The sequence below is a fragment of the Mustela erminea genome, chromosome 21 (genome assembly GCF_009829155.1).
Source record: "Mustela erminea isolate mMusErm1 chromosome 21, mMusErm1.Pri, whole genome shotgun sequence".
Lineage (NCBI taxonomy): Eukaryota > Metazoa > Chordata > Mammalia > Carnivora > Mustelidae > Mustela > Mustela erminea.
Window position 1 is genome coordinate 37,244,543 of NC_045634.1, and position 27,234 is coordinate 37,271,776.

General features: G+C 41.7%; 1 protein-coding gene across 2 annotated transcripts in view; it reads left to right on the forward strand.

Annotated features, from left to right (window-relative positions):
• Nucleotides 1–27,234, forward strand: part of CSMD1 (CUB and Sushi multiple domains 1) — a 1,941,062-nt gene that overhangs the window by 1,468,030 nt on the left and 445,798 nt on the right. For both annotated transcript variants that reach the window (XM_032328946.1, XM_032328947.1), the window contains one exon: nucleotides 13,111–13,214. In XM_032328946.1, coding sequence (XP_032184837.1) covers nucleotides 13,111–13,214 — 104 coding nt within the window. The remainder of the gene's footprint in view (nucleotides 1–13,110; nucleotides 13,215–27,234) is intronic.

Consider the following 27,234-nt stretch of genomic DNA (forward strand, 5'->3'; position numbering starts at 1 on the left):
TTCTTTGCTCTTTAAGAACCCACCATACCCACATCTTAATGTTTTGCCAAGACACTTCTCTAGAGAAACACAATGCTGTGAAATAAAGAAGGAAGCATGTAGGTAGGAAATTTTCTCTGGAAATTGGAGGATAAAGGATTCATTTCTGGATAAAATTGGGGGTTAGGAATGGCTGTGCCAGAATGAAGGCAGAGCGTTTTCTTTGGTTGTAAAGAAATCAGAAGGTTTGGAAAAACAGAAGCCTTCAGATCTGTGTAGGCACAAGGAAGTTTGCTATGAAGCAGGGTGTCAAGTACTCCTTGGGACCTTGACCCTGGAGACGAAGGGTCTACCCAGGTGCGGCAAAGAGAGAAGTTGCATTTCAGAGAAGCAAGGTGGGGATCAGGGAAATTCACTGCTCTAGAGAACCAACCATCTGGGGGATTTCGGGACTGGGAGTCGGAGTTCTTCGTGTTCTTGTGACTTGATGGTACCACCTGGAGAGCTGCCAATGCAGAAGATACACACACTTCCCCATGTATGAAGGTTTTCTTCTCCTCCTCTGCATTGCTTATTAAGCTGACTCTTAGTAGCATGGGATAATAATAACACAGTTACATTTGAAATTACATTATGTAACCATCTTTTTATTAATGGTGAATCGAGGTGTATTTTTTTTAAGGATTCTATTATTGGGGCACCTGGGTGGCTCAATAGGTACAGCATCTGATTTCAGCTCAGGTCATGATCCCAGGGTCCTGGAAGGGAGCCTCCCACTCTGCTGAACAGGGTGTCTGCTTCTCCCCCTCTGTCTGCCTCTTCCCTCTGCTCTTGCTTTCTCTCTCAAATAAATAAGTCTTTAAAAAAATAAAGGGTTTTAGTATTTATATGTGTGGCAAAATATAAAACAAGGATTTGTAGAAATATCTTTCTCCTAAGTTTTTTTTTTTCTTTCAAAGTTCTTTTCTTTCTCAGTTGGAACCAAATCTTGTATGATATTTGAAGATCTGAAAGCTTATTTGTACTTTCTGGTGGGAAATTTAGATGTGTATTTATCTAGTTTTTATGGTACATATATTTGGACAAGATGCTTCTCTGTAATTAATTGTATTTTTTCAGTTGTTTTATGGTTGGTCCTCAGAACCTCAGGCTAAAACACTTAAAATTTATTTTTAAAAATGATAATTTTTGTTTCATAAAGTGTGAACTTTCCTTTAAGATGTGTAATAAATTGCTATTGACGGTCATGTTCATAACTTCCAGATATAGATGTTCTCTAGGAGGAAATTCACAGTTTGAAAAATTTTATTCTGATAAATAATTTGTAGTTGGTGAATCAGATATTTTATAGCTTCTTTTTGCTGAAGTTTTCACCTTTGTACTCTTAAGTTCTCATTCCTATCCTGTTGACTTCAAATCTACAGTAATTAAGGCATTTATAAATTATCTTCTTCCCAAATGTATAACTTTTTACTTATTTATTGTGTGCTGTGAGTTTTACATCTTGGAAAACTATTAAAATATTTTCCTGTTGCAAATGTCTTTCTACCATCACAATTCCTGGCACAAACAAAGGATCCCGGAAAAACAAATATTGTTTACACATCAAAACAGCAAAGGGCAAATACAAAGTAATTCTTTTTCAATCAGGAAATACAGTGTACATGTTGTGTATGTGTGGTGTGTCTGTAACTTGTAACACACAATGTTGCATTAGTTTCAGGTGTACAACATGGAGAGGCAGTGAGTCTGTAGGTTGTGCTGTCCTCACGAGTGCAGTCAGCATAGCTCCCCATGCCGCACCACTGATGCTCTTCTCTGTGCTGCACCATCTGTCCTGCGGCTCACTCAGCCCATCACTGGACACCTGCACCCTCCTCTCACTCTGCCCATTTTACCCGTCGCTCAACCCCCTGCCCTATGGAAACCATCAGTTTGTTCTACATTGCTGCCTCCTGTCGGTGCACGGGAGAAGAATGAGGCCCAAACAAGTCAGCAGCGAGAGAAAGGGAGCAGGGGACGACAGCAGAAACGACTGTCGCCCCGGACAAGCCCTCCGTCTCCTATTTGTTAGAAAGTGAGTCACATCCAACAAAGCCAGATTACATGTTGACCATGAGTCTTGTACATAAGTAAGAAGAAAAGCAAAACATGTCTGGTCACATAGTACACGACCCATAGTGAGCAAGCTCGAATGAAAGGAGTGTCTGACTGAGTGCTGATGCTCTCGGGGAAGGGGAGATGGGAAAAATGAGGCAGGCGGCATCCTCCCGCAGCGGCCGGGCCGTGAGGCAGGCGGCATCCTCCCGCAGCGGCCGGGCCGTGAGGCAGGCGGCATCCTCCCGCAGCGGCCGGGCCGTCCCAGGTGCCGGCCTTCAAGGACGTCTATCCTCTCTCGTCCTCTCCACAGTGGCCTGTTGCCGGTACATGTTTTCCTTAAAGCTGTATCTAAGCGTGCTTGGTAACTAGTGCAATTTCTCATGGGTTATATTTTAGGCGGTACGTTGTTCTGAGGATGGTTACACGATGTACTCATGAGTCTGCTACTGCTTTTGTTGGTTTGGTGCGCCATTTGTTTTTGTTTTTCTTTTAGATTCCACATATGAGTGACCTCATATGGCACAAGTCTTTCTCTGACTGATTATTTCACACGGCGTTATACTTTCTAGGTCTGTTCATGCTATTGTAAATGACAGGATCTCATCCTTTTTATGGCCAAATATTATTCTTTGGTATATATACCACTTCTTTATCCATTCATCTGTCAGTGGACGCTTGGCTCACCTCTATAGCTGGCCTGTTACAAATGATGATGCAGTAAACCTGGGGTGCATCATGGTAGGGGGTTGGGGAATAAATACCCACTAGTGGAATTAATGAGTCACATGGTATTTCAATTTTTAACTTTTTGAGGAACTTCCGCAGTGTTTTCCAGAGTGACTGCACCAATTTCCATTCCTACCAACAGTGCACAAAGGTTCCTTTTTCTCTACGTCCTCCTCCAGACTTGTTATTTCCTGCTCCTTATTATTATTATTTTTAATCCAGCCATTCTGGCAGTTGTGAGTTCATATCTTATGGTGATTTTGATTTGTGTTTCCCTGGTGGTGAGTGATGTTGAGCATCTTTCCATGTGTCTTTTGGCCGTCTGTATTTCTTCTTTGGAAAATGTCCATCCAGGTCTTCTGCCCATTTTTAATTGGATTATTTGTGGTGTTTTGGTGTTGAGTTTGTGGCGATATTTAATTATCAGAGACTTGAACTAGTCATATAGGAAATAATTTTACATCTGTATTGTATAAAATCATTTGAGATCTTGATCAGAAAACAGAATGACAGTAGGCCAAAAATTTCAAAGAAATTACTTTAAAAATGAATATTTCATAAGAAAGGTAAAAAATATCTTTGAAAATGGAGTTGTATTTTATAACCTCTACTCTTATCTTCCTCATTTATATGTGACTGTGGAATCAGATCTAAAACATACTAAATCAGTACTCAGGAGTCCCCAGTGTGAGTCCCACATCTGTCACTAATAACTGCGAAACGAGTCCTTTGTCTCCCTGCTTCTCATTTTCACTTCGGAAAGCACAGGGTGTCAGAGCACTAGCGATTTTAAGTCTCCTCATGGTCTGCATTTAATGTTCGATTGTACTCTACTGCTAACCTCACCTCCTCCTCTGTTGAAGGAAATACGAGGGGCTCCTGGGTGCTTAGTTGGTCAAGTGTCTGCTTTTGACTCAGGTCATGACCCCAGGGTCCTGACTGAGCCCCATGCTCGGCTCTGCTCAGAGGGGAGCCTGCTTCTCCCTCTGCTTGTGCCTGCTGCTTCCCCTGCTTGTGCGCTTGCTCTCGCTCTCTCTCTCTCTGTAAAATAAATGAATAAATAAAATATTTAAAAAAGAAAGAAAAAAAGGAGCAAGAAATAGGAGCCAGTGTCCTTGAACTCCCCAATTTTCCTGCCATCAGATGCCCCAGCCTGTCTCACAGTCTTTCTGTGGTTTTCCTTTACATTGTAGGGTTGTTGTGTGTCTCATTAAAGTCAAAGATAGACTCATATTTGCATTCAAGTAGCAGTATTTTTTCTGTCCTGAAAAACCATTTATATCTCAGATCATGGAATCATCATTGTGCAGTATATTCTGGTATTTTCCATCTTAAAAACAACATCTGCCCGTGGTGACATGTTCTCATTTTTCTCTCCCTCGATGGGGAAGCGATCAGAGGTGCCACCCCTGCACTTCGCTCCCTTCTCTCCCAGGCTCTCAGCGGCAGGCTCCAGCACATCTCCCGTCCCTGCAGCGGCGATCCTTTCTTCCTGCCACGGTCATCAGGTTCCCCGTCTAGCCAGACCACGGGTCTCATCGTTGACCATCTCTATTTAAGTTCTCAGTAATATTCAACCCGTTTGATCACTGCCTCCTTCTCAAGACCTTCGGTTTTGTGGGGCGTCCACAGCATGGGTCTAGGCGTCGCTCTCACTGGGGTCTTCTGTCTGCGTGCTTCCTCAGTGCCGTGCCTCCACACACTGCACAGCCCAGGACCCCTCCCCAGCCCCCTTTGTTTGCACGTCCCGTCTGGTGGATACCCCATCAGTCCTGTTACTTCTACCAGTATCTGTGGCTAATGGTCCCCTGTTTGCTTCTAGTCCCCAGTATCTCCCTAGCTCTACACTGTTAGTTCAAAATGTGCACTTCACATCTTGATTTTACTTAATATCTAGGAATGTTCAAAAGTCATGTTAAGCTTAGTTTGAAAAGAAAACTTTCATTTTTCTACACAAATTTATCCTTTCCATGCACAACTGTACAACCTGGTATCCCATGGAAAGAAAACAGAACAAAAGCAATAGTCATCTTTGATCACTGCATCTCAGTAACTCTTCAGCTAAGCCGGCGTTCTACCTTGTGGACTCCTGTTGTATGTCTAAAACCTGCCCCTTCCCCATGTCCCCAGCCCCAGCTCAGGCTCAGCCACAATGATTCCTCATTGAGAACATTTAACCATGGCTCAACTCAGCCTGCAGAACCCCTATTTGGTGTGTTCAATGAATGAAGTAAGAAAGGAATTTTTAAAAAATTAAGAAACGTTTGATATATGTAATGTCCTCACATGTTTCTGGTAGTAATTTGTCTTTCCACATTACTAAGCAGGCTGAGGACAGTAAAAATAGCTATTTATTATGCATTTCTTTTTTGTTAAGATTTGATTTATTTATTGGACAGAGAGAGATCAGGAGTAGCCAGAGAGGCAGGCAGAGAGAGAGGAGGAAGCAGGCTCCCTGCTGAGCAGAGAGCCCGATGCGGGGCTCGATCCCAGGACCCTGAGATCATGACCTGAGCTGAAGGCAGAGGCTTTAACCCACTGAGCCACCCAGGTGCCCCTACTATGCATTTCTTATCATAACACTGTAATGGAAATGGTAGTCAATAATTTGGCTTTGAATTTAAAATTTTAAATGTTTTTTGAAATTTCAGTTATTCACCTTGCTGAATAAGTCAGTGTATTTTAAGTCTCTTTTCTGTGGGATAGACACTATAAAAAGAGAAGGTTAATATTCTGGTTTATAATCTCTGACTTTGGCATTATTGCCAAAGTACTCAAATGGCCCTTGTATGACACTTGAGTTCTGACTGGAGGCCAGGATATAGGGGAGACAGCTATGCTTTTGGGTTAAGCACTGTGTTTTATTTGTCCAAACTATGTTCCTTGAGACTTCCTCCCATGAAAATCCCAAAGAACTGCTTTCCCACGTTTCTGATTTTTACAATAGCTTTTGTGAGTGATCTCTTCATATTATACTATATACCGTATCTGTATATCCATGTTCAGTTTTCCTAGACTGTTAATGTCACTGGCTGAATTTACCAGATTTCCAAAGAAAAGTTGGTTACAGTTGATAGAACTGTAGATACTGTTGATACAACTGTAGATACAGTTGATACAATAGAGTTGATACAGCATTCCATTTGGCTCCTGGTTAACAATGGAAAATACAATAAAATGGCAGGAGGAATTCTGAATACAGTTTAGTGCTGAAAGCTCCTGGCATTTATTACATGTTTGTACATTTTATAAGAATTTATTTGTACCACATTATTGCATACCAAATTTGATATCCATCATTTATGGATATAGGCATATTGTTTAACCTAAATAAGGATTTAAAGGTCTACTCACTTAGCAAATTATATATATATATATATATATATATATATATACACACACACACACACACACACATACACACACACACACACATATATATATATATATATATTTCCATGGTGTTACTAGTAAATGTAAATTATTAATATTTTATTATAGATTGGAAAGAACATAAAATGTAATTATAGGTTTATGTGAATATGATGGTCTCTCAATTCATCATAAATTAGGTATGGAAAAAGTAGCAATAATAATAAAAAGTGTGAGCATACAAAGGAGAAAAATTAATTCTGTTGACCTTCAGGTATAGATGGATACCCAGCATTCTGCAACTATTTAGAGATATCAAGAAAACTGCTTTCAGGGGCGCCTGGGTGGCTCAGTGGGTTAAAGCCTCTGCCTTCGGCTTAGGTCTTCTTCCCAGGGTCCTGGGATCGAGCCCCGCATCGGGCTCTCTGCTCAGCAGGGAGCCTGCTTCCCTTCCTCTCTCTCTGTCTGCCTCTCTGCCTACTTGTGATCTCTATCTGTCAAATAAAAAAATAAGAAAACTGCCTTCATTTGAATAGTGTTTGTGACAAAAACTTCTTAGGACATAAACACATAAATGACAAACTGTAAGTTACCAGTGAGATGAACTAGAATGTGCCCGATCTATGTTATCACAAAGGTTGTAGCTACAGGAATGAAGTGTAGGGATTCTTTCTGTGGCCTCTTTGAAAATACCTGGAGTTTCAGCTTCCCTACACAGCCAGGGTTTTGAAGTTTTTTGGACCCTTGGCGCATCTTTTGAAACTACTGTGTCAACTTAGGAGTTCTGAGCTGCTTCTGAGAATAAATATGTGATTTGTCACGTCCTAGCATGAACAAAGCAGAACCTGCTGTGCTAATAAGAAGATTATTATATGCTGGAGGTTGAGGATTAATTGCTGTGTGCTACAGCACCTCGGGCTGTATTCACGTCGGAAAAGGGTGTGCTCATGCATTCGAGCGTACGTTTCCACACGTCTGTGTGTACCTGCAGAGCTGGGTTGAAGAAGGTGATTTTTGGAGTGCAGCTGAGGCCCTGCTGTTAAACAAGTGAATGCGTGAAAAGGCAGATGTATAACACCGACGTGTGTGGGGGATCACCCATGGCGATCACCCAACCGTGAGTGGAAAGACTTCGAGCAAACAAGATGTGGAGAAGGAGGTGGTATTTCTAGTCCAGGAGATGGGAGCTTCCAGAGAGGGTAGGGGAAGACCCGCCTTGAGGCAACTAGTTGCCCTTTCTTTCTCTTTGCCTGGGTGGCTGCGCTGTGGAAAAATGGAGCCCTGGGAACACCCATTCATCCTCACGAACGGGTCCACTTCAGCTCCTGCCTCCAGGAGCAAGCAAGGTAGAGTTCATCTGTTGGTGACACCGTGAGAGCCCGTAACGGGGCCGAGCTCCAGAACACAAGGTCTGAGCCCCCACGGATACCGCAAACACGGCTGAACCTGCAGGACTGTGCGATTCTGTCAGCGTCACTGGGATGTTGTCATTGTCTTTGTCGCAGTCACCTTCTGCCCATTCCTGCTCAGTGTGCGGCCCGGGCCTAGTTCCGGCTGCAAGATGGCCCCCCGAGCTGCCCGCCATTTGGGGAACACACTTCAGACAAATCTCTTGCCGACTCTCCGGCCGCCACAGGGACGGAGGCTAGTACAGCCCGTGTATGTACAGTGAGGGACACCAGAGTTGCTCACAGCTGAGCACCCAGCACCACCGCGTTGGTCGGGGTCGTAGCACTGACCCAAGAACTAAAAAAAAAATAAAAAATTCCCTTTTGCTTGTTAGCTTTTGTTTTCTATTTGAATTCCTACATGTTTTCTTAATCAGAACACTGAAAAATAATTAGGTAGAAAAACAGGGTGTGCACCCTCCTTGCACAATTAAGGCAAGTGACATGTACGGGAAACATTACATATAGGTTCCATAGGTTTGGAGATATTTTTAAGTAGAGTTCATTTTGAATTAATTACATGAGAGAAATTCTCCAGACTCTGTTAGCAAAGTAACAGTCTCCTTAGATAAAATATATGATTTATTTTTTATAAGAAACAAAGATTCATCAAAAACTAATGATGTACTTGTTCATTCTGTAAAAGGAAACAACTTTATATGTTTTAGACTTTCAAAAGAGGTTTTAGTTTCACAGCAAAATTAATATGAAGATGCAAATTTTCACGTACCCCCACCCCACACATGGACAGCCACGCCACTCTCAGTGTCCCCGCCATTTGGGGCATTTGTTACAACTGAGGAACCCACGTGGACACATCATGACACCCGCATTCTAGAGTGTATGTGAGGGTCCCTCCTGCTGGCGTACATTCTGTGGGTTTGAGAAAATAAGCGTGTACCCACCATTATGGTCTCACACAGAGTATCTCCACGGTCCTAAAACTCTGCCGCACTCTACCTAAATAAAGACTTGTACTTATTGGCATCTCCCATCTGTCTTACTTCACATAAAACAGTGCGCACTTACGCTTGTTTTGTATCAGTTTGGCAAATCTTTCTTCCAAGTGGGACTAGCAATTAAAGTAAAACAAAGATAACACAAATTTATTAAAAATTCACCATAAATCACTGTTTCTGCTTTAATTTGCTCAACGATCCTTCGCAGGAAAGCACATAATTCATTTCTACAATGCAGGGGGATTAGGGATTCACAGACACAGCGTGGACGGTGAGATAGCTGTGCTCCCGCACACAGACACGCAGGTGGAAAGGGTCACTCGGCGTGAACTGTTCTTGGATCCGTCGGTGAGCCACTGCCATGTACGTCCATCTTGGGGTCAGAAGAGGGACACGGAATCAGGAAAGAGAAATGAGATATCTTTCCAGCCCTTCCCCCACCATTTCTAATGCTGATTTAAATTACAACAGCACATGCTGCCCAATTTAAATGCTTCCGCTTTGTCTTGAAATGTGTTTTCGTACTGATAAAACTTAGCATTAGGGACAATTGATTTAGTACCTCGCTCTTTTAAGAAGACCGCTTGTCGCGTGTTTAAATGTACTTATACAAATGAAGAGATTTGGACAAAGCCTGTTCATGATCGAGGACTGGAGCATTAATTCGCCTTGAATATATGAATAAATGAAGAATCAGTGAACAATCGGGAACACAGAGAAGGAGAGACATGGAGGAATCATGTAGGGAATTAATACTTACATGTTTTTAATTGTTCCCAGAAGATAGACATACTGGAATAACCTCACCCCAGGATATATTTTATAGATATTGTTTTACATTCCTTTTACGAAGGTTGAGAAACAAGTGTTCTCTATATTTTTAGAAGTACCTGATTTAGAAATGTTTAAACAGAAGGTAGTGTTTTATTTTCATAGAGTCTATAGGGATTTTGATATTCTTGATAATATAAAAAGGAGCCTGTAATGAGGACTTACTCAGACCAACTGTCTTACAACAGTGAGATGCTTAGAATTGGTAAAAAATAGAAAATATTACAAAACGCCAAAAATATATTTTAAAAATTGCACCAAAGTCTATACGGAACATCATCTCTTTCTCTCAGGCCTGAGATCCTGTTTGAAGGTGAAAAAGTAAATGATTTCATCTATTGTCATTAAGAAATTTTTACTTGTAAATGTTAAATTCTGTAATTATTCTATATTTATCAAAATATACCTCGTGGGTTTTGAATTTTTTGAAGTCTCAAACTTTGTCCTTCTTTGCTTTTGATTTTCCTTCTTATTTTATCTATTAAGGAATCTTTATTTGTGACAGTTAAGAATTTTGTAATTACTCTGTTTCTCAAAATACCCCCTGTAGACTTTTAAGTTGTTTTGAAGGCCAGAACTTTGCCCATCTCGTCTTTGTTTTAATTCCAAGCATGGTGGCCCGGGCAGAGCAGGCATTCAGTAAGTCCCAGGCACAGCACCGGCCCTAGTGGCACTCAGCCGTGGAAGGGTGTGGGGCACAGACAGAGCACGTGAAGTTCCAACAGCTGAAACACGTGAAGGGAATAGGCAGTGTTGGCAAAGAGAAGGATTTCTTTGGACAGAATGAGCAGGGCAGGCACCACCAAGGGGCAGCATCGTGCAGAGACGTTAATGTAGGGCAGCCATCTACAGGGAACCAAGGTCAGGGCACGCCTGTGTTTAAGGAACCGAAGAAACCACTTTGGTTACTGAGTCACTCACAATTCCAAATATATCTGAGCATTATTAATAGTCACAGTAGCCAAGAGAGTGAGAACAACCTAAGTGCTCATCGACAATGCATAAAGTCAAGATGTGTGTACTTTTGTTACACACACGCATACAGGAATATTATTCCCCTGTGAATAGGAGATGACTTCCATTTGTAACAGTTACTGATGAACCTCCAATACATTATGCTTAGTGAGACAGATCTATAAAGAAAAAAAATGTATTATTTCATTTATCTGTGGGATCTAAAAAAGTCAAATACATGTATCAACAAGTAGATTGATGCAGGGAGTGGGGGAAGTGGGGAGATGCTGGTCAGTGGCCCAGAGTGCTAGTTACGCAAGACGAGTAAGTGGAGAGATCCAGGTGTTACAGTAATAATGTACTGGGAACTGGAATTTTGCTAAGAGCACAGATTATCACCACACTGAAAAAACAGCAATGGTGTGAAGAAATCGGTTAGTTAATTTGACTGCAGTAGTGTATTTGTGCATCAAATCATGGTGCACACCTTACATATATCCAGTTTTTATTTAAAAATGTATTTACTTGGGGATGCCTGGGTGGCTCAGTGGGTTAAGCATCTGGGATCCTTAGGTCCTGGGATCGAGCCCGTGTCCCTCTCCCTGCTCAGCCGGGAGCCTGCTTCTCCCTGTCCCTCTGCCGCTCTCCCAGGCATGCATTCTCTGTCTTAACTCTCAAGCAAAGAAATAAAATCCTTAAAAAATGCATTTACTTAACATTATTTTTCACTTGCATCTCTGCCCATCCCTGATGGAGAAATGATGGAAGTGTCATTACAAATGTGAATTTCTGTTTTAACACCAGGTAGAGTATTTACAGAATGCCACATTGTCTGACACACTCTAGGTTCTTGGCCCAAGACTGGGTGTGCATTTTATCTTTATGGAGCATTAACAGCACGGAGTAGAGATTATCCTTTGACAACAGGCTCTGTCTGATTGTTGAGGTGAAACACTGAAACAAGGCTCTCTGTTACTCTGCGTTGGCTTGACAAAACCACAAAATGGCCATTTATACACCCCTAATGAAAGCACAGTTACGTAGTGAGACCCCCTGTGTGTGACTCATTACAAGGTGCCCAAGCGCGACCCTCGGACATTAGTGGATTATCATTGGGTCACTGCAGGGTGCTGCACGAGGCAGGCCTGGGTACATCTGTCAGAAACGTTGGAACGAACCTGCCAGTCTCAGTGCTTTTATTCTCTTCTTATTGGACCATGGTCACTTACAAACAGACCCATGAGAAAGGAAAAAAAAGAAATAAAACCATGCTCAGGTCCTAAATTTCATATGCAGTATTGATCCTGGTTTGCAGCAGGTGTCAACCCCCACGCCTGTTTCGAAGACAACTACTAAAATAATGTATTCACACAAACATTGCACTTTGAAAGAGTAGCCTTTTATAATAACTTATAATAACTGTATCCCTAGTTTTAGTAGGGACTTCAAATGGCAACATTAATGTGTTCCACATTGGCTCGGCTCGGAAGAGCACCTGTGTGGAGCCGCTCCAGACTGCACACTAATCTGCTGTTAGTCGGAAGCCGGCCTTCCTGCTGATGCCACATGCTCTTTGCTTGGAGGTCTAGCTAACAGGCATCCAAGTGTAGTTCCGTTTCTGCTCTTCCTGTCCTGTGTTCCTCCTCTGATTCCTGCTTCTCACCATGTAGCTTGCTCTTCTATCCATTTGTCTATCCATCCGTCTGCCTATAATTTATATTTATCCATTTACTTTCTGTGTCACTTTCTTCTGTTATCTCCATCGTCTATCAGCCGTCTCATCTCTCTAATGATTGATGAGTCTATCTCTGTATCTCTAATTAATCTTTTATCTGTGTGTCTCTTTTATCTATCTATCTATTGATCTGTCACTTCTATAGATCTGTCTTATCTGTCATCTGTCAGTGACCTTCATATCTTATTTTATCTGTCTACCGTCTATCATCTACCCAACTCTCTGTTCCTTGATCTCTCTGCCACTCAGGTTTCTAGCCTGATTTCATGACATCTCTTACTGTCTTTCTCTTTCTTCACAGCGTTGGTCATGGAAGAAAGCATTTCTTCTTTCAGGAGAAAAGAGTCCTGTGCTCTGTAAAAAGAAATTCATAGAATCATAATACATGGCTGAATCAGACATAAACCGATCATATCTAGTTGGTATGGTGTCAATCACCACGGCAAAGTGTTCTTTAAGAAATAAAGCTTTGCAGAGTTAAATGCAGAGGAAAACTTTCTTGCCTCAGGAGGTCTTTTTAATATGTTAATATGGATAATCAAATAAAATCTGCATACATTACTCTAAAAATGTTTGTTTCAGAGTATTTGGGTGTCCTCAAAATATATTAAAAGAAATATGAGAAGATTAACATATGAGATATATTTAAAAATAATTAAAAAGAATTAATGAACAATTCTTTTGCTGATATTATCTTTGGGTCCTTTTCAGCACTATAAAAAATAAATATTTGATAAACATTTGATTTAAAGCGTAATACGACTTTTTCGCTTTTAAAATCACTTTTAGTGCTGATAATCAGGATCTCTGGAGTGATAGCAGTTCAGAATTCTTTAAAATTCTGTAACGGAGGGTCCTCAAATGTAGGCAGAGAATATATAATTGTATAGAGAATATACAGCAGGGAATATACAATTGTCCGTAGTTATACTACAACTAGGTGTTTGCATATTTAAAGTCATGGAAAGTTCCTGTGATGCTAAATAAGGATCTTTGCTTTATGCAGGTCATCAAGCTTGCCTTTGAGGAGTTCGAGCTAGAACGAGGCTATGACACGCTCACAGTGGGCGACGCTGGCAAAGTGGGAGACACCAGGACGGTCTTGTACGTGTAAGTATGGGCTGACGTGTGCCTTTTCCACTAGCATGTGCAGACAGCTGGGCCAGCATGCGTGGATTCTTGCTAAGCTAGTGATGTCCAAGTCTGATTTCACATGAGAACTAATTCAGGATTGCGTTTCATCTGTTTTGATTTTTTCCCTCACGTCATTAAAAAAAGTCACAGTATGCGGAGAGCAGAAAGCAGAAAGGGCGGTTTCTTAACACCCTCCTTCTCCTCCTCCTCTCCTGCTTCCTCTGACCTTGCCCTTGCGGCGTGTTTGGGAGTATAGGTGCTGTCTCGAGTAACACCGTGAGTCTTGAAAAACCACTTGCAGCCTGGAAGGGCCACGCGCTGAAAGTCACAGAGGTTGGGGGTGATTGCACTGGGGTAGCTGACCGTGTATCTGGGGCTCTCAGTGTCGAGTCCTGAAAAGTACAGTCGCAGCCTTGATATAAAAATCAGCCCATGAATCCCTGCCCTGTGCTTGCGAGGGGAGTCATGGTCTGCCCTGCCAGTCTCTACCCGAGATGCCTTTACCTGCTCCCTGAAGCTGGGCCTTCAGGACACTTTGGTCACTTTCGTGAGACCTGCACGATACAAACTGAAAACAGGATCTGGGAGAAGCCTTGCTCGTCAAGCTCAAACTTGTCAGCACGGAGGGAAATGTCTTCGCAGCTTTCCCTCCCGTGTTAGGGGCTCGCGCCGATGGCCACCACTCCTGAGCGGGAAACCGCTTTCTTTAATGCAGGTCATGCTGCAGTGTTTCACTTTTTTATTTTTTTTGGTTTACTCCTACAATGCTTAGGCTTGCTTTCTGTTTGGGAGGGATCTTGCCCCTGAAACTGTCGGAGGGCTGCAGGGTTCTTGTGTCGTGAAGGCGAGGAATGAATGTCGCAGACACAAAACGGTGACACGAAGTGCAAGTTTATTAAGTGAAGGTGAGAACAGAAAGGAAAGAGAAAAGCTCTCTGGGGTGAGAGGGGTGCGGAATGGGCTGCCGCCACAGGCTTTTAGGGTCAGACTCGGATAGAGAACTGACCAGGGAACTTCGTAAATATCCCATCTATAACATTTAAGACAAAACAGGTGAATTTGTAACCATTGTGTAAATATCTCCTCTATACTCAGGCAGACAAGGTGAATTGTTATGTTCCCTTCTCCCTGGTTAATGTCTTGTCTCTAACATTTCTCCACCCCTGGGATGTCTGTGAGCCTGGCCAGGTAGTCCCCTGTGTAGGACTATTCAAGGGCTTCCTATCTCTCCCTGCCTAGACCTTGACCCTTTCCTTATCTAATACCTCCAGCTTATTATTCTGCTAGAGAAAAACAGTACTGGCTATTACACTCACTCATTCTATACTTACAGTTGCTTATGGGGTAACCCACATTTAAGAAAAAAAGTACTGTAGATGGACATGCTGTCCGTGCCTTCAGCAGTGGATGGGCTGTATTCTGACTGCATTGGGAATATGCTCTTTTTTTTTTTTAAGACTTTATTTATTTATTTGACAGAGATCACAAGTAGGCAGAGAGGCAGGTGGGGGGGCAGGCTCCCTGCTGAGCAGAGAACCCGATGCGGGGCTCAATCCCAGGATCCCGGGAAAATGACCAGAGCTGAAAGCAGAGGCTTTAACCCACTGAGCCACCCAGGCGCCCCAGGGAATATGCTCTTAGCATTTATCATAGATTGGACATTGTTCCCTACCACTACATGTCTCTATCTCATCTTATTATAGGTCATATACTATTAGGACTAATAATTAAAATCATTTTACTGGCCCATGATTTATGATAATAATTACAATAGTAGCATTAGTCATATTGTAGCTAATAGTCATTGAGTATCTCATATAATATGTGCTGGGCTAAATGCCTGATACATATTATCTTATTTTGTCTTTATCTTAATCCTGTAAGTTAGGGGTCAATAGTATCCTTGTGTTATAAATGATAAGACTAAGATATAGGTACATGTAGGTAAAATCCTTTAGGATTTACCCCACCTTGCCAGCCTGTGATATGCTGATGTGCAGAGAACGGAACACCCTGGGCGTAGACAGATACTGAAAACCCATGTTGTCCTACAGGGTCTGCTGCTTACTGTGACACATGGATGTGGCATGTTGTTTAAGGGGTTCTCATTATTCTCACTGATGGTCTTTGCCTCCCCCCCCCGCCCCGCCTTGGCATTTATAAGCAGCTGTGCAGTAAACAGCTCCCTACAAGTGCCTTGCCACACTTGTTTTGTTTGCCCTCAGGAAAGTTTGCAGCAGGTGAATTTCAGGGGCGAGGGTAACTTCATTTACCTTGTTATCCTTCTCCAGCAATCGCCCGAAAACTTTCTCGGTAGAAGCTCCGATGTTCTTCTGCCACAGTGTATGAAGTTCCCTATTATGCCACCGTCACCAAATACTTACTAATTTTTTTGCCAAATTCTTAGAGATTTCATCCATGTACAGGAGTATGTGTCCGGCACAGTGGAGCTCTGACCTCTGGGTTGTTTGCAGCTGCCACACTGACCACGTGCTCGCAGCCGGGCATGGGTCTGCAGTAGAATTTGTGAACAGTGACAGGATGGAGAGGAACAGGGCCAGAAAGCCAAAGATGGAGTTTCTGGCTCCAGCTTTGCTATTAACTACCTCTCTGACCCAGAGGGACATCACTTTACTACTCTGTACCTCTGTTTTCATGCCTATAAAATACGTATAATAAACTTTCCCTGCCTGTGGCAAGGAGCAGAATGAACTAATGCATGCTGCAGAGTTAAGAAATGTAACCCACAAGTGAAGTAGCTTTATTATTACCTTAACAGCTAATTTAAGAAAGGTGTCACTCTAGCAAATGAGAGAAAATTTTAAATAAGTGCAAAATATAAAATATAAATGCAACACAGCAATGCCTTATAAAATCCCTTAGGTCACTATTAAAGATCTAAAGTCATGCACTTATTTTTTTTTAACACTATTTGTTCTTAAGAGAGCAACAGGAAACTATGTATTACATTGACATAAGTGTTACTAGAACTTCCTCTCGATAGCTCAAATCTATAAATGAAGAACTAAATAGCCAACTGAATCAAACTGAGATGCCCTTTGGGAGACATAATGCAACAAAGATCAGTTGGGCTTTTAATCAGCTGCAGAGAGACAAGAGAAGCCACTGATCTGTTTCCTTAGTATACACAATTCCAGAAAAAGAAAGGATCCGGTTAGAGAGTTCGCAGCTGGTATCTTCAAATGAACAGGTACTTTTAGAGAATACGTCAACAAATATTTTTGAAGGACTTATCTGCTAGACGTTATTCTCAGCACGGAGGTGAAAATCTAACCGGAGAGACAGCAGGCACGTGGGGGCAGTTGTAGGCCAGAGTACGGAATCATGGGGTCTCCTGATGCGGATTTCAGATACAACACGAGCTGGAAACCTCCTTCATGGAAGACTATTTACTGCCTCAGGCTGACTGTGTTACCGTAGGTCCCTTCTTTTGGAGTGGGGTGATGGAATTCTAGCCTCGGATTTTCAGGAAAAATCTGGAAAGCCAGCTACCTAACCCAAATTTAGCTCATCCTAAATATGGTTTTCAATGTTCTAATTTTTGTTAATGGTATTTTCATTTCTTAATATTCTCGGCACAGAAAGAGAATAACTGAATTTAGGAGACCCTTTAAATGGTCCAATCTTCCCAAGAGATGAATGGATTTACTCAGGTTATTTTAGAGAGGGACAAGATTACAATTAAATAACTTACTTAACAAACCTCTGTTGAGATCTGTCCAAGAATATGTATTGATAATTGTCTTGAGTTTAATTTGCAGAATAATTGTATCTGGAGTTTCTTCTGGCCTTTTCAGTGATTCGCAGTTGGTGGCCAGGATACTGCTTTAATTTCAGGTTATAGGTTTGAAATGTCTGTGCCTCTAAGGGGATGGATAGCCAACCTCAGGGACGTCTGTGAGCGAGCAGCGCTGCCAGATTTGTGGATTAACAGCAAAGGATACTAGTTGTGACTTATGGCCGCTCAATCTATTATTTCTGAAACTGCTGCTTGTTTTCCTGGAAGCTCCTCAAGCCATTGAACGGCTGTGGCCGCATCCCGCTGCTGTTGTTGGCAAATCCTGAGCCGAAGGGCATCATTCTTTTTTTATTAAAAGACTGTGGAACAGCCATACAAAAGCAAACACTAAAAACTGATGTTTCCCTGTTTATATATCTTCGATATTATCAGAGAAGCCAATCAATATACCTCTTAGTGCTTTGGAGAAAAGCTCAAGCAGTTTATATTAGAAAGCAGTACACAAAGATAGCTACTTAAAGGCTCTCTCAATAAAAACGTGTGTTTTCATGATTAGGAATCAAGCACCCTCCTTAGGTTCTTGTAAGTCTGGAATCACATGTTCACAAGTGTTTTTCTTCATATTTTCATTCTCCTAATGGCACTGCCTGTGCGTGTGGGTATATCCGATAACACAGGTCAGACTCATGCTGCAAAACCATTTTTGTTTTTTTATTTTTTCTTTCCTTCTTTCTTCTTATTTATTTATTTGACACAGAGAGAGTTCACAAGTAGACAGAGAGGCAGGCAGAGAGAGAGGGAGAAGCTAGCTCCCTGCTGAGCAGAGAGCCTGATGTGGGGCTCGATCCCAGGACCCTGAGATCATGACCTGAGTCAAAGGCAGAGGTCCAACCCACTGAGCCCCCAGGTGCCCCAACAAAATCATTTTTCACTCAGACTTCATGCACGTCAGCTTTCCTGTCTATCTGAGAGCCTTCTTCCTCCAGTCTTTGAAGTATTTATTGCAATTCAGACAATGTAGTAGGATTCGGGGTTGGGGGAGCTTTAGGGGAATGACCAGCAAGGAGAAATGGAAGAGGCTGCCCAGCCTGTTAAGTTCCCTGGAGACGGTGAGCAAAGCAGGACCCTTCTCAGTATGCTACAGTGTCTAGATTCTCTATCCCAACAATTCCAGCAACCCTATCAGTGGGGAAATAAACAGACAATGGAATATCAGCATTTTAGCTTTGGGATACCAAATGTTTCAGTGGGATCTGGGAGGGCACGTTGGCCTGGGACCTTGGGAGCCATGGCAAGTTGTCTTTGGAGGTTACCTTCCTACATGGGAGAAGCCATAGGTCCCAAAGGAATCAAAGCTCACCGAGTGCTGGCTGGAGATGGGGTGGGTTGAATTCCAACTCACTGGGGGCCCCGACAGCCTGAGCCATTCTCCAAATACTCTGCTCAGTATTGATTCCCTGTGGCTCCTTTCTCTAAGAAATGAAGAGATGCACATCTTTCTCTGCACGTTCTTGACCCAAAGCGATAAGGATCTCTTTCCTGTGAATCATCAGTCAAAAGCAAACACGTTTGTGTTTTTGACATTAAATTAAGTCAAAGGCAAAGCTATTCTCTTTGGCGGGGGGGGGGATATAAGAGCATTTAAAACAATATGGGGCATCCCTTAACTGCAACAAGCCTGCCTGTCTTAGGCCTGTGAGCCCAAAAGGATTGTTGCAGGTGTAAATAGGAATGGTAAATAAAAAATTGGTTTAAAAAGTGTACTGCGACTGCAAGATTTATCTTACTATAGTTATGATTTCTGCTTTCGTGTAATGCACATGCAGGGCTCGACAGTGTCCTGAGTCATCGTGGGCAATGGAAGGTGCTAGGAAGGAGGAATGCAGGGGATCGAGCTGTCATTCCCTGAATCTGTCCGCACCTGCTTTGTCTCTTGGTGATCTCGTGATGAAGGTGTTATTCCCATTTGCTGGATGAGGACAAGGAGCACTCGCATTTGTGGTTGTGAAGGCAGGAGACTGCTCCAGGGATATCGGGACCTAAGATGTTGATACAAAGTGATGCCTGCTCACTTCTTCATCCATAACTGGTCATCACAGCCAGGATGTTGACACTGATCAACTCATCAATCTTGGGCCTTCCTGTTTATTCATGTGTGTGTAAAGTTCTAAATTCAGTCCTTGCACCCATCACCGGCAAGACACACGGTCCCCAGCTCACAAATCTCACTCGTGCTACCTTTCCTCGTCACATCTGTCTCCCTCTCCCCCTCTCCCCGCTGACGCTGAGAGCCGCTCTGAAAGCCACCTATAAAATTGTACTGTTGTCGGCATGTGATAGCCATGGAATCACAGAGTATAACCTTGTACGATGGTCTTTTTTTTCCCCACTCAGCAGCATTCCCTGCATGTTGAAAGCCAGTTGGGGAATAGTTCTGTCCCTTGACTGACTCAATTTCCAGGATGCGTCATATGCTCTGTGGTCACTGTCACCACCGCAGAGCCTACTGCATTGATTCCAGGCCGACTGTCAGTTCTGTGTGGGTTTCAGTGGGAGTGTGCGTTTCATTTGCCTTGGATAGACCCCGCACTGATAATGCTGGTTTGTACATGAGTCGCATGCCTCATCTCAGAAGAAACTTCCAAATGATGTTGAGTGTCTTTTTCTTGCCGTCCCCCCCTGCCTTTTTAAAATTTTGCCATCTGTACATCCTCTTTGGTAAATTGTCCATATGTCTTTTTCTTATTTTTGGATTGGATTATTTAGCATTATTTTTTTAAGATTTCTTTGTAGGTTCTTAGGGTGCCTGCAGCTCAGTCAGTTAAGCGTTAGATTCCTGGTTTGGGCTTGTTTCATGATCTTGTGTTTGTGAGATCTAGCCCTGCATCAGGCTCTGCACTCAACAGGGAGGCTACATGGGATTCTCCCTCTCCCTCTGTCCCTCCCCTGTCCCTGACTCTCTCTGATGGAAGGCAGGCAGGCAGGCAGGCAGGGAGGCGGATTTCTTGGCCTATTCTAGATAACAGTCCTTTGTAGAATACATGGTTTGCTAGTATTTCCCCACAGTCTGTTACTTGTCTTTTTATCTTGTTCATATAAGTCTTTACAGAGCAAACGTTTTTAATTTTGATGTGGTTGAATTTATGAACTTTCCATAATTTGTGCCTTTGGCATCAAGTTTAAGGACTCTGCTTTTCTTGGGCACTAGTCCTTTTAGATATTTTAGTGCCTACACCATTCTACATAAATTTTGGAATAACCTTGTATACATCCCTAAAGTTCTCGGTGGGGCTGCGGTAGGACTTGCATTATACCTGTCGAACAGTTGGGGGAGAGTTGAGACTTCCAGTTCATAAATATAATATTTGCTGCCATTTATCAAATGCTTTTTATGGGTCATTTGATGTGAATATAAAATTGTCCCTTGTTAGCTAGTTCCTATTGTGGATTACATTACTTGACTTTTGAATCCTGAACCAGCGTTGCATGCCTGGAATCAATCCCACCTTGTGGCGGAGTCCCGGAACGGCCAGCAATCCCTGTACCAAGGGAGGAGAGATGACTGCACTTTGCTCTAAAGAGAGGACAAGGCAAGGGGGTCCGTGCTCAGAGAGGAAGACCCTTGCTCTTTTTCGCTCCGTTTTTTTTGGTCCTTAGGATAATCACAGATCTTATCACTGTTTCTCAAGCATGTGAGTGTGACAAGGGGTTTTGCTGGAACTGGGGGAATCTGTTTACGGGAAAGACATGATGTGCTGATCTGCATGTTCTGTGAGTTCTGGTACACATAGCGCAAAGGACAGTGCATACATCTCTTAGGTCACAGGATGGTTGCATGGGCTAAGAAAGCGTTGGGGACGCCAACTTCCCGTAGCATTCCTAGGACAGTGTGGTCACGCAGGCCTCGGCATTCTAAAGGCCTAAGCCCTTCTCCAAAACCTTCCATCGCCCCCAGCAGCCTCCCTGTTACATTTTAGCAAGACAGGTATTCTGGCTGATGGGTGCTCTACATTAACCCCCATAGTGTTGCACATTATTGGATTAAGTTTTCTAGTATTTCATCAAGGATGCGTGTGTCTGCGTTGATGAGACATACTGGTCTGTGCCTCCTTCCTCCTTCTCAGTCACTTTCCTTTCTTCCCTGGCCCTGGCCCTGCCCTTTCTTCCTCCCTTCTCTCCCTTCTTGCCCTGGTTTTAACGTCAGATTAACACTGGTCTCATTGGACGAGTTGAAAACTATAACTTCCTCTGTTACGTTCCAGAGAAGTGTATGAGAACATAGTGCTGATTCCTCCATAAAAGATTGGTAGAATTCTCTAGTAAAGCTATCTGGGTCTGAAGATTTCCCTTGGGGAATCTTCTTAATGACAAGATCAGTTTCTGTAATGGTCTTAGGACTATGTGTATTGTCTATTTCATCTTGGGTGAATTTTGATAGTTTGTGGTATTCAGAGAATTGTTTCATTTTTAATAATCTGTCAACTTTATGGGTCCAAAGTTATTCATAATGTTTATTATGTAATGTTCTTTATGACTTGACTCTGTACTAATATCTACGGTTTTATGCCTCATATCGGTAATGTGTGTCTTCTTTCTCCCTCCCCTCGCTCTTTCCCTCCAGTCTCCTAAGAAGCTTAGCAATTACATTGATTTTTTAAAGAGAAATAGCTTTTGTTTCTTTCTTTCTATTTTTTTTCTCTATTTGCAATTTTATTGTCTTCTGACACTTATCATATTCTTCGCCAGCTCCTTTGGGTTTATTTTGCTTTACTATTTGTAGTTCCTTGAGGTTGGAACATAGATAATTATTTAATTCCTTTTCCCTTATGTAATGTAGTTATTTTAGTACTATAAATTGTCTTGTTGGCATTGTAATAGCTATATCCCAGATTTTTTTAAAATTATTTTTTGTTCTCATTTTGATTCTGTTCTTTGTTTCACTTGAGACTTTCTCTTTGGATCATGGATATGTATTGTTTAAGTTTCATGTGTTTAGAAATTAGTATTAAAAATATTATTATTTCTGTATCTATTTTTTTTTAATTTTATTTTTTCAGCGGTCCAAAATTCATTGTTTGTGCACCACACCTAGTGCTCCGTGCAATCCTTTACCTCTTTAATACCCACCATCAGGCTCACCCCCCCCCACATCTCCCTCCCCTCCAAAACCCTCAGTTTATATTTAGTTTCTTTAAATGTGTGGAGGTCCATCGTCTGACCCAGAATGTGGTCTGTGTTGGTGAATGTTCCATAGTAGCTTATAAAGCATGTGTGTTCTGCAGCTGGGGCGGGGGGGGGGGGGGTGCAGTGTTCTGCATGTCAGTTAGATCCTGTTGGTTAATTGTATAATTCAGATATTCTATAAACTTGCTGATTTTTTTTTCCAGTTGGTAAATCACAGCTGCAAAAGTCCTCAGCTGTACTGTTAATTTGTTATTTCTTCTCTCAACTCTATCAGTTTTGTTTCGTGGATTTTGAGGTTCTGGTATTTGTTGTTTGCACATTTAGAATTTGTGTTTCTTCCTGGTGGATCAATCATTTTATCATTGTATAATGTCCCCCTTTGTTTCTAGAACTTTTTGGTTTATTTATTTATTTTATTTTATTTTATTTTACTTTATTATTATTATTATTATTTTATTTTAGAGGGAGAACACCATGAACTGGGAGGGGAGGGGCAGAATCTTAAGTAGGCTCCACAGTCAGTGCAAAGCCCAGCTCAGGCTGTGATCTCATGACCCTGACATCAGGCATGACATGAACCAAAATTAAGAGTCAGACTCAACTGACTTGAGGCACCCAGGTACCCCCAAGAATTTTTTTTTTCTTCTCATGGCTATCTTGATCATATATTAATGTGGCTACTCTTGCTTCTTGGTTATCAATATTTGCATGGTATACGTCTTCTCATTCTACTCTCAACCTACCTGTGTCCTTGACTTTGAAGTGTGTTTGGTTTTTTTTGTTTTGTTTTGTTTTGTTTTGTTTGTGAACAGCATGAATTTGGGTCATGATTTTATCCATTCTGCCTCTCCATGTCTTTTAATGAATTACACCATTTATATTCGAGGTTATTACTGATATGTTATTGTTTGCATCTGTCATTTTATAATTTGTTTTCTGCTAGTTTTCTCTAGTTCTGATTCTGCTGTTTCTTTCTTTCTTTCTCTCCCTCTCTCTTTCCTTCCTTCCTTCCTTCCTTTCTACCTTCCTTCCTTCCTTCTTTGCTGTGAGTTACTGCAACATATTTTAAAGGATTCCATAGTTCTCAAAATGGTTGCTCTAGGTATTATAATAGACATTAATGATGTGTAACAGCCTACAGATTATGAGTTTATTATTACTGTTGTAGGAACTTGGTGAGTTAAAACAGAAATTTATATTCTTATAATTCTGGAGCTTAGAAATCCAAAGTCAGTTTTACTCAGCCAAAATCAAGTTGCAAGCAGGACCACACTCCCTCCAGAGGATCTGGGGAAAGATCTGTTCCTAGATTCTTCCAGTTTTTGATAACTGCTAGCATTTCTTTGGCCTCTGGCCCTGTCACTTTCCTCTCTGCCTCCAAGGTCACACTGCTTTCTTCTCTTGTGTTTGAAATCTCCCCCTGACTCCCTCTTAAAGGACACATGTGAAGACCTGTAGTGCTCACCTTCATAATCCAGGATCATCCTCCCCCACCCCCGCCACCTCGAGATGCTTAACTTAAGACACATTTGTGGAAATGATTGCCATATAAAATAACATGCACAGGTGCCCTGCATTAAGACATGCACATTAACATGGCCATCATTCATCCTACTGCAATAGAAGGATATCATTCTACTTTTACCACTTTGCCATATAACCTTACTTCCATTTAGACCCCTTTAGCTTTCCAACTTTTACATATCATTATCTTGAGTTCAGAGGGTGTTATAGTTTTTATTCCAAACATTAAATATGATTTATGGAACTTACTATGAAATGAAAGTATAATTTGTGTTCCTACATTTTCTTCCCTGTCCTGTTCCTTCTTTCCCTTGATGTTTCAGCTTCCTCCTGTTTTCTTTTTCTTTCTTTCTTTTTTTTCTTTTCAAAGAAGTTCATGTAGCCAGTCACTAAGGTTGGGTCTACTAGCAGCAAACTCTTTGTCTGACATTTTAAAAAATTCCCTTGATTTCTGAAGAATATATTCACTGGATATAGAATTTATGGTTGACAATTCTTTTCAAAGCTTGAGAAAGGTTGTGACACTTCCTTTTGTCCTCCAGTGGTCAGGAGACACACATGCAGAAGGGTAAATCTGAGTAAATAGTGAGTATTGTTCTGGCTATTTTCCAGGTGGTGTTCTTCGTCTCCAGTTGTCATCTAATTGGATGTGTCTTGGCATGGTTTCGTTTAGGGTTTACCCTGTTTGAGGGTCACTGAGTTTCTTAGAACTGTAGGTTTATGTGTTTCAAATACCTTCACTTCATGGTCTTTCTTTTCTTATCATGAGACACAGGTGATAAACAAAGATTGGCTCTTTTGCTTCTGTCCCCAGGACCTGGAGGTTTTGTTCACTTTTTTTCAGTCTGTATGTTTTCTGTTGTTCACTGTAGGGGAATTCTATTCATGTGCTCTCAAATTCACTGATATAATCGCACATCTCTACCATCAGCCTTCTATCAATTTTTATTTTAATTTATGTTGTACTTTTTAGTCCTATAATTTCCATCTGGTTCTTTCTTTATAACTTCCATTTCTTCACTGATATATTTTTCATCTTCATGCAGATAATTTGGAAATAACTGTTGAATCATTTAATGATGGCTGTTTTAAAACCCTTATCAGATGATTGCAATACCTGCTTTATTTCAGGTGTTGTCCGTTGGTTGTCTTTTCTCATTCAAATTTTGATTTCTTAGCTCTTAGTGAGATAATTGTATCCTGACTATTTTGTCTATCATGTTAGGACACACTGATACCATATAAATCCCTCATTATAGCAGCTAATGACCCTGGGTAGGCTCAGCATACAGGTCTTTGCCAACGTTGTGAGCTTGGGTTCCAATGACAGGTTAATTTTCAGATAAATTAAAATGTTGTCTTGGTCATCTTGGTTGATGTAGTGCCACTGGCTCTTGTACTCATTCTTATTGGGACCAGGATGTTTCTGGGTGGGGAGTATTTGGGATCCTGCAACCAGTTCCTCCTTCCCCACACCCCTCCCCCTGCCTAGGTTTCTGGGAATGGAGGAAAATCTCGGTTTCCCATGAGCCAAGACAAAATGTCTTCCTCAGTCAGGTCACTTGTGTGGCTGAGTCTCTCTTACAACTTCTATCTGTCTTGGTATCTTCCCTCAGAAAAGAGAACCCTAGGTTCATGGGGAAAGTGAAGGCTAGACATTTGTCATTGTTAGGGCTCTTTGTCTTAACAGCTACCTTGCTGCCTGTTGTTGTTAAAGGGATATCATCTACATCCTAGAGGAAAATGAGCTTATCTGGAGCCTTCTGTTGCCTGGTTGGGAAACACCCATCTGGTTGGTATTCTATTTGTGCAAGCAAGGCACCTGGTACTGTGGTGTTTCTTTGGTCCTGGGTCCCAAACCAGCTTTTCTTCTTCTCCTTCCCTTTAGAGTTCTCTTGTGGTTGTCTCTTGTGATGTTCCGAGGGTTTATGCCTATGCTTAGCAGCCAAGAACATGGAAGAAAATGTCTCCCAAGTCTGAATTGGTAGTCCACATACCTTTAAATAGTCTGGGCTGCCCTCAACAGGAGAATCCTATAAGATTACTTTGGGACTTAATACTTTGGCTCAATACTTTAAATTTTGGACTAATATTTTTCTACAGTTCTATATATAAAGATTTCATGATTTGGACTCAGCTTCTTGAATATGAAGTAGAGGTTGCAGATGACTGATGTAATGCACATCCTGTTTTGTGCTGCTTGGCTGGAGTGGCTTACGGCCTAGTGAACAAAGTCAGCATCAGAATGAAACATGTGCTTGAGTCAATTACATGTAGATGCCAACTAGGAAAATCATGATGGCTTCAGCATAAGTACAGATTACATCCAGGTTTCATATTTTACATCATAATATGGTAATTTATTCTATAAAGCCACAGCCTTGGCTTGTTTCTCAGAGTCAGCTTGATTTGTAAGTCAGAGAACAATTTCTCTCCACTTGTTCAGGCTCTCTATGCTGGTGCATATCATGTAAGTAGACATGGTGCCTGTGACTTCCATGAGAGAGGAGCCCGTCTAGGTATAGGTTGGATTAAGAACCTTTAGTGCCCATCAGGGCTCCCTCCTAGGCTGATTTGCTCTCAGGTCTGGGTCAGTACTTGGTCAGTACTGTATCTGAAGAACCCAAGATCACAATTATGACCAGTGTTTAAATCCTGTCTGCCTTGTTTTTTTTAGTGCATAACTTGACTTATGACCCTGGCTGTGACATCTCTATGTCAGCCAACCTTTACCAAGGGATCATATCAGGGCATCTCTTAATCTTATTAAAGGTATTTTCCTCCCTCTGTGAGAGGGATGGTCTGTCCAGGTGCCTGAACAGATCAGATATGCTGTCTTCTTCTAAATTAATTAAATTCTTCTTAGAACTCCAGCACTACATAATTAAGACAGATGGCCAAGTGAAATATTTATTTTAAATAACTGCATTTTGTACACTTCCTGCAGAACTTATGAAATTTATGAACAGTAAGGAACTATAAAAACTTCAAGATCAGTGAATTCTAGGCCAGTTTGTAGCTTAGGAGGAGAATTTGTTTTTCAACTGCCCATTTGCCATAAAAATGCTTATGTTAAAGGTTTAGCACACTATTTTCCGTTTAGACATCCACCAGAAGAATGAGTTAAAACTTTTCTGTCTTACTAATTTCATGCTTTGACAGCTTTGTGGCGTGCTCACTGGTGGGTGTTTTTTATATCCAGGTTTGAACAAATTATTATCTTTTATAAATTGGTATACAGTAAAATAGGAGTTGTTGGTGCACAAATCTGCAAGTATCAACACATGGATAGATGTGGAACCAGCACCAGAATCAGGATACACGGTGATTCTGTCACCCCTAAGCTTTCATTCCTTCGTAGCCACACCTCCCACCTGAACACAGCTGCTCTGTTCTCCATCACTAGTTTCATCTTTTTGAGAATATCACAAAGAATAGTTACACTCTACATAATTTCTGAGAATGTAGGTGGGAGTGTAATGGCATATCCTCTAAAGAAAACAGGCAAGCAGTTCCCTATGAACTTAA